This window comes from Hyperolius riggenbachi, chromosome 6, assembly GCF_040937935.1.
Source record: "Hyperolius riggenbachi isolate aHypRig1 chromosome 6, aHypRig1.pri, whole genome shotgun sequence".
Taxonomy (NCBI): domain Eukaryota; kingdom Metazoa; phylum Chordata; class Amphibia; order Anura; family Hyperoliidae; genus Hyperolius; species Hyperolius riggenbachi.
In genome coordinates, this window is record NC_090651.1 from 94,399,851 (window position 1) to 94,417,369 (window position 17,519).

The following is a 17,519-nucleotide window of genomic DNA, read 5'->3' on the forward strand; positions in this document are numbered from 1 at the left end:
TAATTTTATCACTTGCATTAGGTAAAAAACATCTAAAGCTCGCCATACAAACAATTTTGATCACCCAAATGGTCCCCACCAGCCAGCCCCCCCATAAAAAAATGTAAAGCTGGAGCTGCCACTGTTGGGCACTAAAGGACAGACGCTCGCTGATGTGCTTATCATTCTGCTGAGTAATCAAGCCCACACAGGTTAGCTAATAAGGAACCTAAGGTGTGACACCAATGAACGCTGACGTATTTATTTCCATTTAAACAAAAACAGTTACCTGGCTGTTCTGCTGAATTATTCTGGTCAAAAGGATCTAAATCACAAACCTGAAACAAGCATGCAGCTAATCTTGTCAGATTTGTCATAGACATCAGATACGCATGCTTGTTCAGGATCTATGGCTTGGAGTATTAGAGTAAGAGGATCAGCAGGACAGCCAGGCAAGGCCTCCCTCACCCATCCTTATTTACCCGAAAAAGGGAATTACAGGATGACTGCATTTAATTGTTTATTGAACATGCTACTGAAATAAATGTCTTAAATATTTCCTTGAGTTTATTGTTTACTGAGCGTGTTACTGAACTTAATTAATCTTAAAATATATATTTTATAGATATATATATATATAAGTTCAGCTTTAAGGTTTAATACCTGTCTGGAACGTCTGTGTTCCTCCTAAAAAAAGGAAAACTAAAAGGCATGCTGTGCTGTACAGGACAATTAGTGCATTTACAGTGCAATGAAGCATACTTTTTAAGTGCTGTATGCTTCACTGGATGCCTCGCACCGCATGCATAATGCATAATGGCCCATATGCAATTAACTTTTCACCTGAGTTATCTCCTAGGAGATAATTTTTATTTTATCTTCAAATTAACTCCTACAATTGAAAAAGTACCCAAAAATTGGTGAGAAACTACTAACAAAATGTATTTTAAGTATTGTCTTGCTTGCTGGTGGCTTAAAATGCATTTTATGACAAGGTGTGAAAATATCACCTAGGTGAAAATTCAGGAGAGAAAGTGAATTGCAAATGGCTTTTCCCCTCCATTGTGTTGCAAACCTGTTCTTACAAGGTACACAATGCCCCAGTGTGAAACTAGCCTATGATTATAGTTGTCCGTAAAGTATAAATATTTCCTTGGGATGCTAAATATTACCTTGCTGAAATGGAAAACCTGATGGTATTCCTCCTAGAAATAAGGGGAAAAAATGCTTTTGAATGTAAAAATCGCACTCTTGCAATAAATGATTATATGCTTTGTCTTGTATATCTGTATGTTATGGGTGGATACATTGGTTTTGCTTTTGAATTATTTATTACCTGACTGGAAGGAAAATCCTGATTGGGCTCCACCTAAAATTAGACAAGAAGAAATGTAAAAGCTATACTTATAATCATCACGTTTCTGCTTATATAATTGTAAAGTGTATTCTTAGTTTATGGATAGTTGTAATATTTGTATTCTCATTTGTTTACTGTAAAATATACGTAGTTCTGCCATGGTGTACACATTATATTGGTGAGATAAAGTACCTGAGTGTATACCTCTTAAAAATAAGAACATACAATTAAAAAGAAGTCAAATTTAAAAGCTGCACTCTTTCAATAAAGTATTATTTAAAGCAAATATGACCCCCCCCCCCAAAAAAAATGATTATATTATGATACAATTAATTGTTTGTGTAGTAATAATTAGAACTCTAGTGCTTATTTTAGTATAACGTGCTGCCTATGCTTACGTTATAGATTGCAAGTGCTCCTTTGTATATCCGACTGTTTATTTCTTTTCTGGAATGAAACATCTAATTGTACTTCTTCTAGAAATAAAATATACATGAAAGCTTTTCGATTTGTTAGGGCTGGTTCATACGGACTGTTCTGCGATGGTAAACGATGGCCCCAGTGCTCGTCATTTAAAGAGAAACTCCAACCTAGAATTGAACTTTATCCCAATCAGTAGCTGATACCCCCTTTTACATGAGAAATATAATGATTTTCACAAACAGACCATCAGGGGGCGCTGTATGACTGATTTTGTGTTAAAACCCTTCCCACAAGAAGCTCTGAGTACCGCGGTACTCTGGGCAAACTGCCACAATGTAACAATGTTCACAGACAGGAAATGGCTGTTTACAGCTGTCTATAACAGCCAAAACAGCTAGGAGCAGCTACATAACCTGCCCACAGTAAAAATCTCACCATGTAATAAATGCCAGAATGTAAATCGGAGAGAGGAAAGATTTTACAATGGGCAAACACTGACTAAATCATTTATACATAATTATGGTAAAAAATGAAGCACTTTTTTTACTACATTATTTTCACTGGAGTTCCTCTTTAAATGCTGTACATTCAGATGAATGAACAGCTGTCAGTGGGATTGCTAACTGACATTAAATGGTGTTTGTGCAAACCCCACATTTTCATCCTGATTTTCAGCTTTGTCTGCCCAGCGCTTCCAGTACAGAAGATAAAATAGCATTGCACGCCGGGAAGCACGGCAAAAAAATTTCTGCATGCTTGCAGGAAGCGTTAGAAACGAGACCCCGGGCTGCCGCGGGCTGCTGGTTCTGAAGTCTGTCTGAACCAACCCTAAGTTAGTAAGCAGTAAACAATTGCCAGTTTGTATTTTATTGAGGATTGTATTGTTTTACTATTGGGTTAGTCTCAATAATGCACGGCAAAATTGGTCTCCAAATTTACATAATTATTTAAGCTATAAGACGTCACCTGATTGGGATGAAACATCCGATTGGATTCCTCCTATTAATAAAAAAAAATCAAATAGTAAAATGTGATAGCTTCAATGTAATTAAATAAAGGTGGATTCAAGGCACATAGCTAAATACATAGGCGAAATGCAGTGTATGTGATATTTGTTAGCTGTCAAAATATTTGTGACCTGGGCACTCAGGCAATACAGGACAGACGCTCGCTGATGTGCTTATCATTCTGCTGGATAATAAAGCCCACACAGGATAGCTAAAAAGGATCCCAAGGTGTGACACCGATGGAAGCTGCCATATTTATTTCCATTTAAACAAAACCAGTTACCTGCTGAATTTTTCTGGTCAGAAGGATCTAATCACACACCTGAAACAAGCATGCAGCTAATCTTGTCAGATTTGTCATAGACATCAGATCTGCATACTTGTTCAGGGTCTACGGCTTAAAGTATTAGAGGAAGAGGATCAGCAGGACAGCCAGACAATGTGCTTTATTTAAAAAGAAATAAACATGTCAGCCCCCATATCCCTCTCACCTCAGGTTCCCTGAGTCTAAAGAAAAAAACAGATACTCACCTAAGGAGAGGGAAGGCTCTGGGTCCTATAGAGTCTTCCCATTCCTCCTACTGGTGTCCGCTTTCCCCCGCAGGATCTCCATTAGCAGTGCACAACCAATTTGGTCTTTAGAAGCATGAGCGCTTCGAAGACTGCTGAAGTCTCCCATGGTGGGAGATGTAAAAGGTGAAGACTGCGGGGGAGCAAGGAGACCACCAGGTGAACGGGAAGGCTGAGGCTCTACTGGACCCAGAGCCTTCCCTCTCCTTAGGTGAGTATCTGGCTTTTCTTTCAGATTTCACTTCAGATTCACTTTACAGTGAACCAGAGACGTAGCACCCTCATGTATTTTATCGTATAGCATATATATAAATGGGAACATGACAGTAAACACCTACCCTGCTCTTTGTTTCATTCTTCTCTGCTAAATCTGCCTGTTATCAGCCCTCATAAGAATCCCCGACTGAGCATTCAGTCTAGCTTTGCCCCGGAGTGATTATAGCTAAGTCAGTCTTCTGTGATGTATTTTCAAGCCCAAGCCTGTCCCATTGTGGCTCTGCTTTGCTGCTTCGAGGATAAATAGCAGCTAATCAGAGCCACAAGGGGGCAGGCTTGGGCTTGAAAGACATCACAGAATACTGACTACGCTATAATCATTCCGGGTAAAGCCAGACTGAATGCTCAGTTGGGGATTCTTATCAGGGCTGATAACAGGCAGATTTAGCAAAGAAGAATGAAACAAAGAGCAGGGTAGGTGTTTACTGTCATGTTCCCATTGATATTTACAGTAAAATACATGAGGGTGCTTTTGTCTCTGGATCTCTTTAAGTCCATGCAGTGAAGCTTGACTAACTCACACAGCAGGTCCCCATCCTTATTTACGCTATAAAGGGAATTACAGGATGACTGCATTTAATTATTTATTGAACATGCTACTGAAATAAACTGGCTTCTTAAATATTTCCTTGAGTTTATTGTTCACTGAGCGTGTTACTGAACTTAATTAATCTATAAATATATATTTCCTTAAGTTTGGCTTTAAGGTTTAATACCTGTCTGGAATGTCTGTGTTCCTCCTAGAAAAAGGAAAAATAAAAGCTTTAATTTTAAAGCAAACCTGCATAAAAATTTGCTTAATAAGGTAAATGGGTGTACAGATTTCAAAACGTCTTATAAAGGATTGCCTGTTTTGTTTTTGTCTGTTTTTTTGTGGCTCATAGGTCCTCAAATCCAGGTTTAAAATTTCTGGTTGCTGTACCTCGCAAACAGAGCTATACCAGATTACTATTTACTAGCAGATTTTTGGCGTAAGTGGTTCAGAGGGTTTTAAAAGAGGGAGCACACTGCTTTAACCTTTTGGGGACAGCCTGTATTAGAGCCTACGCCGCACTTGTGGCTGATCTATGATCTATGCCACCCACCATTTCCGCTCCCGACGCGATCATGCGCACCCGAGAGGGGAGATTTAGCTGTCATATGACAGCTGACATCTCCCCTCAGTGATTAGAAGCCATTGCGTATTGCTCCTCATCACGTGATCACTGCGATCCACTCTTTTCCCCCCCTACCGCTGGCAGCTGCAGAGGTAGGGGGGGGAGAAGAGGATCCACTCACCTCCCTGCCGTTCCCACAACAATTGGCGCTCCCCACCGCTCTGGCCGGCATCCCCACTCTCTCTGATGTCAGTGCCGGGTCCCAGCTTGATGACGTCATCAAGCCGCGACCCGAAACTGAGCAGCAGTACGAGCAGAGATGCCGGCCGGGGTGGAGGGGCCACTGCGGCTCATCGATGTAGCCTGGAAGGTGAGTAATGGCTGCCAGCTATAGGGGGGACAATGGGCTACAGGGGGGACACTGTGCCCAGCAAGCCCCACTGGGGATCCGGCTGCCGACCCCCCAAACATGCCCCCCTTGAGCAAAAATGCCTGGTCCTTAAGGGGGAGGGGTAGGCAGCCGCTCCCCAAAGGGTTAAAAAACAAGATAAAAGTATTTTTAAAACAATAATACAAAAATAACAAAAATGATGGATGAAAGTTACCATTCTGTACTAAAGAATTGATTTTTATCACCTAGGTCAAGGTCAAGTTAAGTTTAGGTCAAGTTAAGTTTAGCAATCATTTTTTATGTTAAGTAACGCTTATCACATCTAAAGTCACTATTCCGATCAGGAGAAAAGAACATAAAGATGATAAAAAAAGCTCAAACAAGTTTAACCTTGCACAACTGTGTGGGATAGTTATTACCCAGCATTGTACTATTCATTAAGTAAAAGGAGTACATATTCACACATGAAACACAATCAATAGCCCTTAACACTAACGTTTGTGTGTAAGTGAAGCAGTTCCCAGATTGTATTTCTCCTTAACATTAGAAAAATAAATGTTCTTAAGCTACATTCTTAATACAGATAATATCTCCACATCCTCTATAAAAAATCTCCCTGTGTCCCTGTGTCACGCTGTCCCTGTGTAGCTGTCAGAGAGACAGGAGGACAGGGCCAGGGAGCTGGGCGGGCGTGTGAGCGGGCGGCTGGGTGCAGCACGCAAGGGTGAGGCAGGTGCATGCATGTGCAGTAACATGCGGTGGGCCTGCGAGAAACACAGACCTAGACCACGTTTTTAAACGGGCTTGGGTCTGCTAGTTATAAATAAAATGCCTTTTAACCACTTGCCGACCGCACGCTTATACCGTGCGTCGGCAAAGTGGCAGCTGCAGGACCAGCGACGCAGTACTGCGTCGCCGGCTGCAGCCTAATTAACGAGCGATCGCGCGGCTACAGCCGCGCGATCGCTACGTCACACTCTTCGGCCCCCATGTGACTTCAGCCCGCCGGCCAATCAGCAGCGCCGGCGGGCTGTAAAAATTCAAATCGGCCAATAGAACAGGTATAATACAGTTTGTTTACGTAACAAACTGTATTATACTGCCTGCCTCCCGCTGGTGGTCACACTTAGCGATCGACCACCAGCGAGGAGAGCAGGCACAGTAAGCACACACACACGCACACATTAGGAGCCCCACAGACCCCCCGATCACCCGCAGCACCCATCAGACACCCCCCTGTACCCCCCTGCAGCACGCAGATCAGACCTAACCAACCCCCATATCACCCATCAATCAATCCCTGTCACCACCTGTCACTCCTATCCATCAGAGCAGACCCCCAACTACCCCTTAGGGGTATCTGATCACCCCCCACACCTCCAGATCTCCCCCCGACCCCCCCCCCCCTGTATACTGAACCTATCTATCTCCCCTGCATCTGTCTATCTCCCCAATGATCAGCTGTCAATCAACTATCAGTCACCTGTCAATCATCCCTTGTCACCACCTGTCACTGCCCCCCATTAGATCAGACCCCCAACTGCCCCTTAGGGGTATCTGATCACCCCCCACCCCTTCAGATCTCCCCCCCCCCGTATACTGCATCTATCTTCCCTGTAATTGCCCGCTGATCAGCTGTCAATCACCTATCCGTCACCTGTCAATCATCCCTTGTCCCCACCTGCCACTGCCCCCCATCAGATCAGACCCCCAACTGCCCATTAGGGGCTTCTGATCACCCACCCACCCTTTCAGATCCCTCCGAGACACCCCCCCTGATCACATCAGCAGTCCATTGTTTACATCTGTTTTTCCCTGTAAACACCCACTTATCACCCGTCAATAACCCATCTATCACCACCTGTCACTCCTATCCATCAGATTAGACCCCCAACTACCCCTTAGGGGTATCTGATCACCCCCCACCCCTTCCGATCCTCCCCACACCGTCCTAGTTCATTGATTGCGTATATTCTCCCCCCTGCCATTGTGTATCTTATCTCCTGTCTGTAAGGCTTGATTGTGCTTTGTTTGGCTACAATTGTCTCAATTGCACTGTGATTGGCATCGATTGTCGTGTGATTGGCTTCGATTGTCACGTAATTGGGCTTCGATTGTCGCGTGATTGGCTTCAATTGCCCGTAATTGGTTTTGATTGTGCCAATTGCCCACTGATTGGCTGTTTTGCCCTGTGATTAGCATCGATTGTCGTGTGATTGGCTTCAATTGTCACGTAATTGGTTTTTGATTGTCACGTTATTGGATTCAATTGGTCCGTGATTGGCTTTGATTGCGCCGATTGCTGTAATTGTGTTGTAATTGTCTCGTGATTGTTTTTGATTATTTGTGATTGCTCTCTGATCCCCAACCCCCCCCCCCCCCCCTCACCATCACCATCACTATCACTATCCTAGTGATCTAAAAACTTTTTTAGTATCACTAGTGGTAACAAACAGTTAGGCCAGTTAGCTAAGCAAAAGGGTTGTTAGTGTCAGTTAGTGCTCAGCCCACTGCACCACAGTCACTAATTAGCGTCATCACTGTCGCTAATCAGCATTGGTACTATATAGTATCTGTAAGTGATTATTAGTGATCACAGTCAGATCTATATTAGGGTCTCTAGGATCCACAAAAAAACGCAGTGTTTGCCCGATCAGACCTGATCGTTCGCCTGCACTGCGTTCAGCCCGCCCCACCGCAGTGACAGAAATTTCTTTTTTCTGATCACTGCAAAAAACACTGTACACAAGCTGTGGCACTGTAAACATCAGTTTTGATTTTTTTTATCTAAACTCAGTGACCACAGCTTTCTACCTCTCAAGTACTCCCTTTCGCTAGGTAGGTGCTCTTTTCCTGGGTAGTCTCAGAGGAATACCTCCTAAATTTAACAGGCCACCATGGCAAAAAAGAGGTTTTCCAATGAAGACATCTACAGGTACATGGACCAGTCGGATGAGGATGATTGGGTCGACTTATTCGACGAATCTTCGGGTTCAGAGTACGATCCTGTAGACAGCAGTGGCTCTCAGACCGATAGTTCCGATGACGAGGTTGAGGTCCCGGCTAGAGCCAGGCGTACCACACCCCATGTCACTGGACTGCAGGTGGCGGAAGATCAGTCTCAAGGGCAGCAGAGTGGCGCTGATCTGATTTTTCTTGGTGAGGCATGCACCAGCAGCGCAGCATCTCCTGGGCCTATCAACACCAGTACTTCCGCAGAAGACCCTGATGAAGTGGCGGACACCATCCTGGAAGTAGAAACTGGTTCGGTGGTACGTGAATTAAGATCCGATCCGCAGCCACCAAGTAGACGGGCCCGTACTCCCATTGGTTTTCCAGAGGTGCTGGCAAACCCTGATTGGCATTCCCCTGATCCCGCCGCACCCATACTGCCCCCTTTCACCGCCCAGTCTGGAGTCCAGGTGGAGACAGTTGAACTAGGATCGGCCCTAGACTTTTTTGAACTGTTCCTCACCCAGGATCTCCTTGACTTAATTGTGGCTGAGACCAACCTATATGCCACACAATTTATAACCGCCCATCCGAAAAGCTGCCACGCCCAGCCTTTTCGGTGGAAACCACTCCAAGTTTCCGAACTTAAAATTTTTTTGGGCCTTCTCCTCAACATGGGTATTACTAAAAAAAATGTATTGCGCTCTTATTGGTCTACACGCCAAATACATAACATGCCCGTGTTCTCTGCTGCCATGTCCAGGACGCGATTTGAGATCATCCTGCGCTTCCTGCATTTCAATGACAACGACACCTGTCATGAAAGAGACCACCCAGCTTATGACCGGCTCCACAAAATTCGGCCCCTCATAGACCACCTGTCATCCACATTTGCAGATGCTTATACCCCTGAACAGAACATCTGTGTAGATGAGTCCCTCGTACATTTTACCGGGCGCCTTGGCATCAAACAGTACATCCCAAGCAAGCGCGCCCGGTATGGGGTGAAACTGTATAAGCTCTGTGATAGGGCCACAGGCTATACATCTCGTTTTAGGGTCTATGAGGGAAAAGACTTAAAATTGGAGCCGGTCGGATGTCCTGACTACCTGGGGAGCAGTGGAAAGATTGTGTGGGACTTGGTGTCACCCTTGTTCCAGAAGGGGTATCATCTTTATGTGGACAACTTTTACACAAGTGTGGCCCTCTTTCAGCACTTAAAGTTAGAAGGAATCCGATGCTGTGGCACCGTGCGGCCTAGTCGCCGGGGCTTCCCCCAACAGCTCGTTAACACCAGACTTCAACGGGGGGAGAGGGCCGCCTTGTGTACCGATGACTTGCTCTCGGTGAAATGGAAGGACAAGATGGACGTTTACCTTCTGTCTACCATTCACACAGACACGACAGTACAAATTACACGGGCAACAGAGGTCATTGAAAAGCCCCTCGCCGTCCACAGCTATAATGCCAACATGGGAGGGGTGGACTTCAATGACCAGATGTTAGGGCCCTATTTAATTTCCCGGAAAACCAGACGCTGGTATAAGAAAGTGTCTGTGTATTTAATTCAATTGGCGATGTACAACAGCTTTGTTCTCTACAGTAAGGCTGGGAGAACTGGATCTTTCCTTCAATTCCAGGAAGACATTGTTTCGGCACTCCTCTATCCAGAAGGTGACAGAGCCCAACCCCCAAATGCAACTAGCCGGCTGCATGGAAGGCATTACGCCTACCCGATTCCCAGTACCCCAACTCAACGCAACCCCAGAAAAAGATGTCGTGTCTGCAGCAAGGCTGGAATAAGGCGTGACACCCCCGTTTACTGTCCCCGCTGTCCTGACCAGCCTGGCCTATGCCTAGGGGAGTGTTATGAGAGGTACCACGAGAAGGCACACTTTTAGAACCTAGGGAACTACAGACACAGCAGTAGGCACACAAGGGTCTCTCAGTGCTATTTCACACTGGCGCGATGCGTTAGGGCAAATTGCCTAGCAAAAGTCACACTTTGCGGTCCCCCCCTACGCCGGAAGTGCTTGACTTAACGCTAGTGCATGCCTACGTTACTGCGTGGCTTCTGCGGCAATTTGGGTCGGCCCGGAAGTCATGTTAGTCTACGGCGACGCAGTTAATTACTAGGCCGAATGCTACTCTTGTGGTATTCCCTGAAGATCTATTTTGGGCGAGACGGTGCGGCGGGCTCGACCGACCGGATAGGCCAGTATGCAGTGTGAACCCAAACATCAGGTTTTGAGAGATCCAAATACACTGGCCTGCCAGAAACCTCTCCTTTCACTTGGGACAGAATGCATAATGTACTTCGCCACATATCTGTGCGATTTGCACTTTGCACATTGACCCATGGGGGAGGAGAAGTTTATCCTCAGCTCGCAGGTAAAAAAAAACAAAAAAAAAAAAAAACAGGTAAGCAAAAAAGTTAATATTTGGTTACCAATGTTATTGTTTGGTTTGAACATATTTAATAAAGTTTAAAAAGTTAATGTTATTGAAGTGCTTTGCTGCTTGCTTGCTTTTTTTTTTTTTTTTTTTTTTTTTTTCTTCTTCTCTCTTTTTTTCCAACCGACCAATCAGCTGCAGCACTGATGATGCATCCTGACAGAAGCATTGCGCTTCTGTCAGGTTACACAAAATCGGTGCATGCAGCGCTGTAGGACGAGATTTCTCCTCCACAGTAAAAAAGATACGTTTGCCGAGGCATATGGGCCAAGGTGTGGTGTTGGGGATTCATATGCTTTGGCAAGCACTTTGTATCAAAAAAGAACTCAAGCAATGATTTCTCCATTCACATCGATCAATGTGGATGAATAAATCAGGATTGCCTGGGCATACGAGCTGGTGGGTTTGGATTTTTGGGGTGGCAGCTCCTATGTCCAGGCGGACGCCTTCCCCTCCTTTTTGTTTTGTTTTTTTCGTTTTTCTTCTCTCTTTTTTCTATCCAGACCGACCGACCGACCAATCAGCTGCAGCACTGATGGTGCATCCTGACAGAAGCATTGCGCTTCTGTCAGGTTACACAAAATCAGTGCATGCAGCGCTGTAGGACGAGATTTCTCCTCCACAGTAAAAAAGATACGTTTGCCGAGGCATATGGGCCAAGGTGTGGTGTTGGGGATTCATATGCTTTGGCAAGCACTTTGTATCAAAAAAGAACTCAAGCAATGATTTCTCCATTCACATCGATCAATGTGGATGAATAAATCAGGATTGCCTGGGCATACGAGCTGGTGGGTTTGGATTTTTGGGGTGGCAGCTCCTATGTCCAGGCGGACGCCTTCCCCTCCTTTTTGTTTTTTTCGTTTTTCTTCTCTCTTTTTTCTATCCAGACCGACCGACCGACCGACCAATCAGCTGCAGCACTGATGGTGCATCCTGACAGAAGCATTGCGCTTCTGTCAGGTTACACAAAATCAGTGCATGCAGCGCTGTAGGACGAGATTTCTCCTCCACAGTAAAAAAGATACGTTTGCCGAGGCATATGGGCCAAGGTGTGGTGTTGGGGATTCATATGCTTTGGCAAGCACTTTGTATCAAAAAAGAACTCAAGCAATGATTTCTCCATTCACATCGATCAATGTGGATGAATAAATCAGGATTGCCTGGGCATACGAGCTGGTGGGTTTGGATTTTTGGGGTGGCAGCTCCTATGTCCAGGCGGACGCCTTCCCCTCCTTTTTGTTTTGTTTTTTTCGTTTTTCTTCTCTCTTTTTTCTATCCAGACCGACCGACCGACCAATCAGCTGCAGCACTGATGGTGCATCCTGACAGAAGCATTGCGCTTCTGTCAGGTTACACAAAATCAGTGCATGCAGCGCTGTAGGACGAGATTTCTCCTCCACAGTAAAAAAGATACGTTTGCCGAGGCATATGGGCCAAGGTGTGGTGTTGGGGATTCATATGCTTTGGCAAGCACTTTGTATCAAAAAAGAACTCAAGCAATGATTTCTCCATTCACATCGATCAATGTGGATGAATAAATCAGGATTGCCTGGGCATACGAGCTGGTGGGTTTGGATTTTTGGGGTGGCAGCTCCTATGTCCAGGCGGACGCCTTCCCCTCCTTTTTGTTTTTTTCGTTTTTCTTCTCTCTTTTTTCTATCCAGACCGACCGACCGACCGACCAATCAGCTGCAGCACTGATGGTGCATCCTGACAGAAGCATTGCGCTTCTGTCAGGTTACACAAAATCAGTGCATGCAGCGCTGTAGGACGAGATTTCTCCTCCACAGTAAAAAAGATACGTTTGCCGAGGCATATGGGCCAAGGTGTGGTGTTGGGGTTCATATGCTTTGGCAAGCACTTTGTATCAAAAAAGAACTCAAGCAATGATTTCTCCATTCACATCGATCAATGTGGATGAATAAATCAGGATTGCCTGGGCATACGAGCTGGTGGGTTTGGATTTTTGGGGTGGCAGCTCCTATGTCCCTCTTTCTTTTCTTTTTGTTTCACATTTTTTGGCAGATATTTGTTCATCCACATTGATCGATGCGAATGAAGGGATGTTTGCCGTTCATTTTTCCTTTCAGCCCAGAATGCACTACCTGTATGCCCAATATAAGGAGTATAGCAGAAATACTGGCCATACATGTAATGATTGCAGAGGCCCTAAAATGCCAGGACAGACCCCACAAATGACCCCATTTTGGAAAGAGGACACCCCAAAGTATTCCGTGAGGTGCATGGTGAGTTCATAGAAGATTTTGTTTTTTGTCACAAGTTAGCATAAATTGTTGTTTTTTGTTTTTTTTCACAAAGTATCCTTTTCTGCTAACTTGTGACAAAAAAGAATTTTTTTTATAAACTCACCATGCCCCTCATGGAATACTTTGTGGTGTCTTATTTTTAAAATGGGGTCATTTGTGGGGTTTGTTAACTGTCCTGTCATGTGGGGGGGGGGGGGGGCTAAATTGTGAGCACCCCTGTAAAGCCCAAAGGTAGTCATTGCACGTTGGGCCCCTTAGCGCAGTTAGGCTGCAAAAAAGTGCCACACGTGCTATCGCCGTACCCGGGAGAAGTAGACCAATGTGTTTTAGGGTGTATTTTTACACATACCCATGATGGGTAGAAGAAATCACTCTGTAAATGACAATTTTTTGATTTTTTTTACACACATTTGTCCATTTACAGAGATATTTCTCCCACCCAATATGGGTATGTGTAAAAATACACCCCAAAACACATTGTACTACTTCTCCCGAGTACGGCAATACCACATGTGTGGCACTTTTTTGCACCCTAACTGCGCTAAGGGGCCCAGAGTCCAATGAGTACCGTTAGCATTTCACAGGTCATTTTAAGAAATTTGGTTTCAAGACTACTCCTCACGGTTTAGGGCCCCTAAAATGCCAGAGCAGTATAGGAACCCCACAAATGACCCCATTTTAGAAAGAAGACACCCCAAGGTACTCAATTAGGAGTATGGTGAGTTCATAGAAGATTTTACTTTTTGTCACAAGTTAGCGGAAAATGATTGTTATTGTTTTTTTTTACCAAGTGTCATTTTCCGCTAACTTGTGACAAAAAATAAAATCTTCTATGAACTCACCATACTCCTAACGGAATACCTTGGGATGTCCTCTTTGTAAAATGGGGTCATTTGTGGGGTTCCTATACTGCTCTGGCATTTTAGGGGCCCTAAACCGTGAGGAGTAGTCTTGAAACCAAATTTCTCAAAATGACCTGTGAAATGGTAACGGTACTCATTGGACTCTGGGCCCCTTAGCGCAGTTAGGGTGCAAAAAAGTGCCACATATGTGGTATCGCTGTACTCGGGAGAAGTAGTACAATGTGTTTTAGGGTGTATTTTTACACATACCCATATTGGGTGGGAGAAATATCTCTGTAAATGGACAATTGTGTGTAAAGAAATCAAAAAATTGTCATTTACAGAGATATTTCTCCCACCCAATATGGGTATGTGTAAAAATACACCCCAAAACACATTGTACTACTTCTCCCGAGTACGGCGATACCACATGTGTGGCCCTTTTTTGCACCCTAACTGCGCTAAGGGGCCCAGAGTCCAATGAGTACCTTTAGCATTTCACAGGTCATTTTGAAACATTTGGTTTCAAGACTACTCCTCACGGTTTAGGGCCCCTAAAATGCCAGAGCAGTATAGGAACCCCACAAATGACCCCATTTTAGAAAGAAGACACCCCAAGGTACTCAATTAGGAGTATGGTGAGTTCATAGAAGATTTAGCTTTTTGTCACAAGTTAGCGGAAAATGATTTTTATTGGGTTTTTTTTACCAAGTGTCATTTTCCACTAACTTGTGACAAAAAAAAAATCTTCTATGAACTCACCATACTTCTAACGGAATACCTTAGGATGTCCTCTTTGTAAAATGGGGTCATTTGTGGGGTTCCTATACTGTCCTGGCATTTTAGGGGCCCTAAACCGTGAGGAGTAGTCTTGAAACCAAATTTCTCAAAATGACCTGTGAAATGCTAACGGTACTCATTGGACTCTGGGCCCCTTAGCGCAGTTAGGATGCAAAAAAGTGCCACACATGTGGTACCGCAGTACTCAGGAGAAGTAGTATTATGTGTTTTGGGGTGTATTTTTACACATACCCATATTGGGTGGGAGAAATATCTCTGTAAATTGACAATTGTGTGTAAAGAAATCAAAAAATTGTCATTTACAGAGATATTTCTCCCACCCAATATGGGTATGTGTAAAAATACACCCCAAAACACATTGTACTACTTCTCCCGAGTACGGCGATACCACATGTGTGGCACTTTTTTGCACCCTAACTGCGCTAAGGGGCCCAGAGTCCAATGAGTACCTTTAGCATTTCACAGGTCATTTTGAAACATTTGGTTTCAAGACTACTCCTCACGGTTTAGGGCCCCTAAAATGCCAGAGCAGTATAGGAACCCCACAAATGACCCCATTTTACAAAGAGGACATCCCAAGGTATTCCGTTAGGAGTATGGTGAGTTCATAGAAGATTTTATTTTTTGTCACAAGTTAGCGGAAAATGACACTTGGTAAAAAAACCCAATAACAATCATTTTCCGCTAACTTGTGACAAAAAGTAAAATCTTCTATGAACTCACCATACTCCTAATTGAGTACCTTGGGGTGTCTTCTTTGTAAAATGGGGTCATTTGTGGGGTTCCTATACTGCCCTGGCATTTTAGGGGCCCTAAACCGTGAGGAGTAGTCTTGAAACCAAATTTCTCAAAATGACCTGTGAAATCCTAAAGGTACTCATTGGACTTTGGGCCCCTTAGCGCAGTTAGGGTGCAAAAAAGTGCCACACATGTGGTATCGCCGTACTCAGGAGAAGTAGTACAATGTGTTTTGGGGTGTATTTTTATACATACCCATGCTGAGTGGGAGAAATAACTCTGTAAATGGACAATTGTGTGTAAAAAAAAATCAAAAAATTGTCATTTGCAGAGATATTTCTCCCACCCAGCATGGGTATGTGTAAAAATACACCCCAAAACACATTGTACTACTTCTCCCGAGTATGGCGATACCATATGTGTGACACTTTTTTGCAGCCAAACTGCGCTAAGAGGCCCACAGTGCAATGACTACTTTTAGGCTTTACAGGGGTGCTTACAATTCCGCACCCCCCAAAATGCCAGGACAGTAAACACACCCCATAAATGACCCCATTTTGAAAAATAGACACTTCAAGGTATTCATTGAGGGGCATGTTGAGTCCATGGCAGATTTCATTTTTTTTTGTTACAAGTTAGCAGAAATGGAAACCTTTTTTTTTTTTTTTTGTGACAAACTGTCATTTTCCGCTAACTTGTGACAAAAAATAAAATCTTCTATGAACTCACTATGCCTCTCAGTGAATACTTTGGGATGTCTTCTTTCCAAAATGGGGTTATTTGTGGGGTATTTATACTATCCTGGAATTTTAGCACCTCATGAAACATGACAGGTAGTCAGGAAAGTCAGAGATGCTTAAAAATGGGAAAATTCACTTTTTGCACCATAGTTTGTAAACGCTATAACTTTTACCCAAACCAATAAATATACACTGAATGGGTTTTTTTTCATCAAAAACATGTTTGTCCACATTTTTCGCGCTGCATGTATACAGAAATTTTACTTTATTTGAAAAATGTCAGCACAGAAAGTTAAAAAAATCATTTTTTTGCCAAAATTCATGTCTTTTTTGATGAATATAATAAAAAGTAAAACTCGCAGCAGCAATCAAATAGCATCAAAAGAAAGCTGTATTAGTGAGAAGAAAAGGAGCCAAAATTCATTTAGGTGGTAGGTTGTATGACCGAGCAATAAACCGTTAAAGCTGCAGTGGTCTGAATGGAAAAAACAGCGCTGGTCCTTAAGGGGGGGTAAAGGCTGAGTCCTCAAGTGTTTAAGCCGCCAGCAAGCAAGAAAATATTCAGAATAATTTTGACAGTACTTTTTAACCTACTTTTTGGTTGTTTTTCAAATGCAAAAGTTATTTTAAAAATAAAATATCACCTAGGAGAAAACTATTCTCACACCTGGGGCCGTATGCAATTTACTTTTTTCCCCTAGGTGATATTTTCTCACCTTATCAATAAAATGCATTTTAAACCACCAGGAAGCAAGAAAATAAAAATAATTATTTCGACAGTGCTGTTTCACTTACTTTTTAGCACTTTTTCAATTGCAAAGTGCTAAAAAGTTATTTTAAATGAAAAATTATCTCCTAGGAGAAAATGCAGGATAAAAAGTGCATTGAATCAGGGCCCTTGTCATACGGCGCATGCGCGGTTTAATCGCGAATGCGCCGAACAGTCACACCGGCCGCCGTGATGACACGAGGAGGCCGGCGTGTGACGTCAGCAAATGACATTTACGGAAGAGGAGCCCGACACTCGTCCCAGTGTCGCCCGCCAGCCATTTCTGAAGAGGTGATGGGAGAAGAGCCAGGATGCCGGTGTGGGACGTCCCAACCTACACTGGGCTGCAGAAAGCCCCAGGTGAGTACTATTTTATTATTTATGTTGAGCTCGGAGTCCCTTTAAAAGCAAAACAGTATGTTTTCATGGCTAGCTGCACTATTCACGTACTCGACTTCATTTTGAACACTAAAATTGACTTCAAATTGCGCAGAGGCAGCATTGATAAACATCATAAAATATGGGATAAGTGGCTATAAATGTAATCATGTTATCTAAGAGAAATAGTTTAAAAGGAAAGTGAATTTCTACTATTCGTAAAAAAAGTATCCCTGAACCGTAGTGGTTTTTTTTGTTTCGTTTTTTCTAGTGATGTCGTATTTATGGTGCTATGACATATGTCACAGCACCATCCTCACCCTCCAGCATCCCCTGCAGTCCTTGCACTGCTCAGCAGTAAGGCCCCGTTCACATTACAAATGCGGACGGGCACGCACGCGGAACGCAACGCGTACGAACGCACGCCATCCGCGTTTGTATGCGTTGCGTGGCTGATCCCATCACTGAAAAGTGAATG

At 43.7% G+C, this 17,519-nt stretch overlaps 1 protein-coding gene across 3 annotated transcripts in view; it reads right to left on the bottom strand.

Moving 5' to 3' along the window:
- LOC137522492 (protein rtoA-like) overlaps nt 1–17,519 on the bottom strand; it is a 63,123-nt gene that overhangs the window by 38,636 nt on the left and 6,968 nt on the right. For all 3 annotated transcript variants that reach the window (XM_068242561.1, XM_068242562.1, XM_068242560.1), the window contains exons 5-8: nt 4,329–4,352; nt 2,726–2,758; nt 1,316–1,348; nt 1,152–1,184 (exon numbers count right to left, since the gene is read on the bottom strand). In XM_068242561.1, the coding sequence (XP_068098662.1) occupies nt 1,152–1,184; nt 1,316–1,348; nt 2,726–2,758; nt 4,329–4,352 (123 nt within the window). The remainder of the gene's footprint in view (nt 1–1,151; nt 1,185–1,315; nt 1,349–2,725; nt 2,759–4,328; nt 4,353–17,519) is intronic.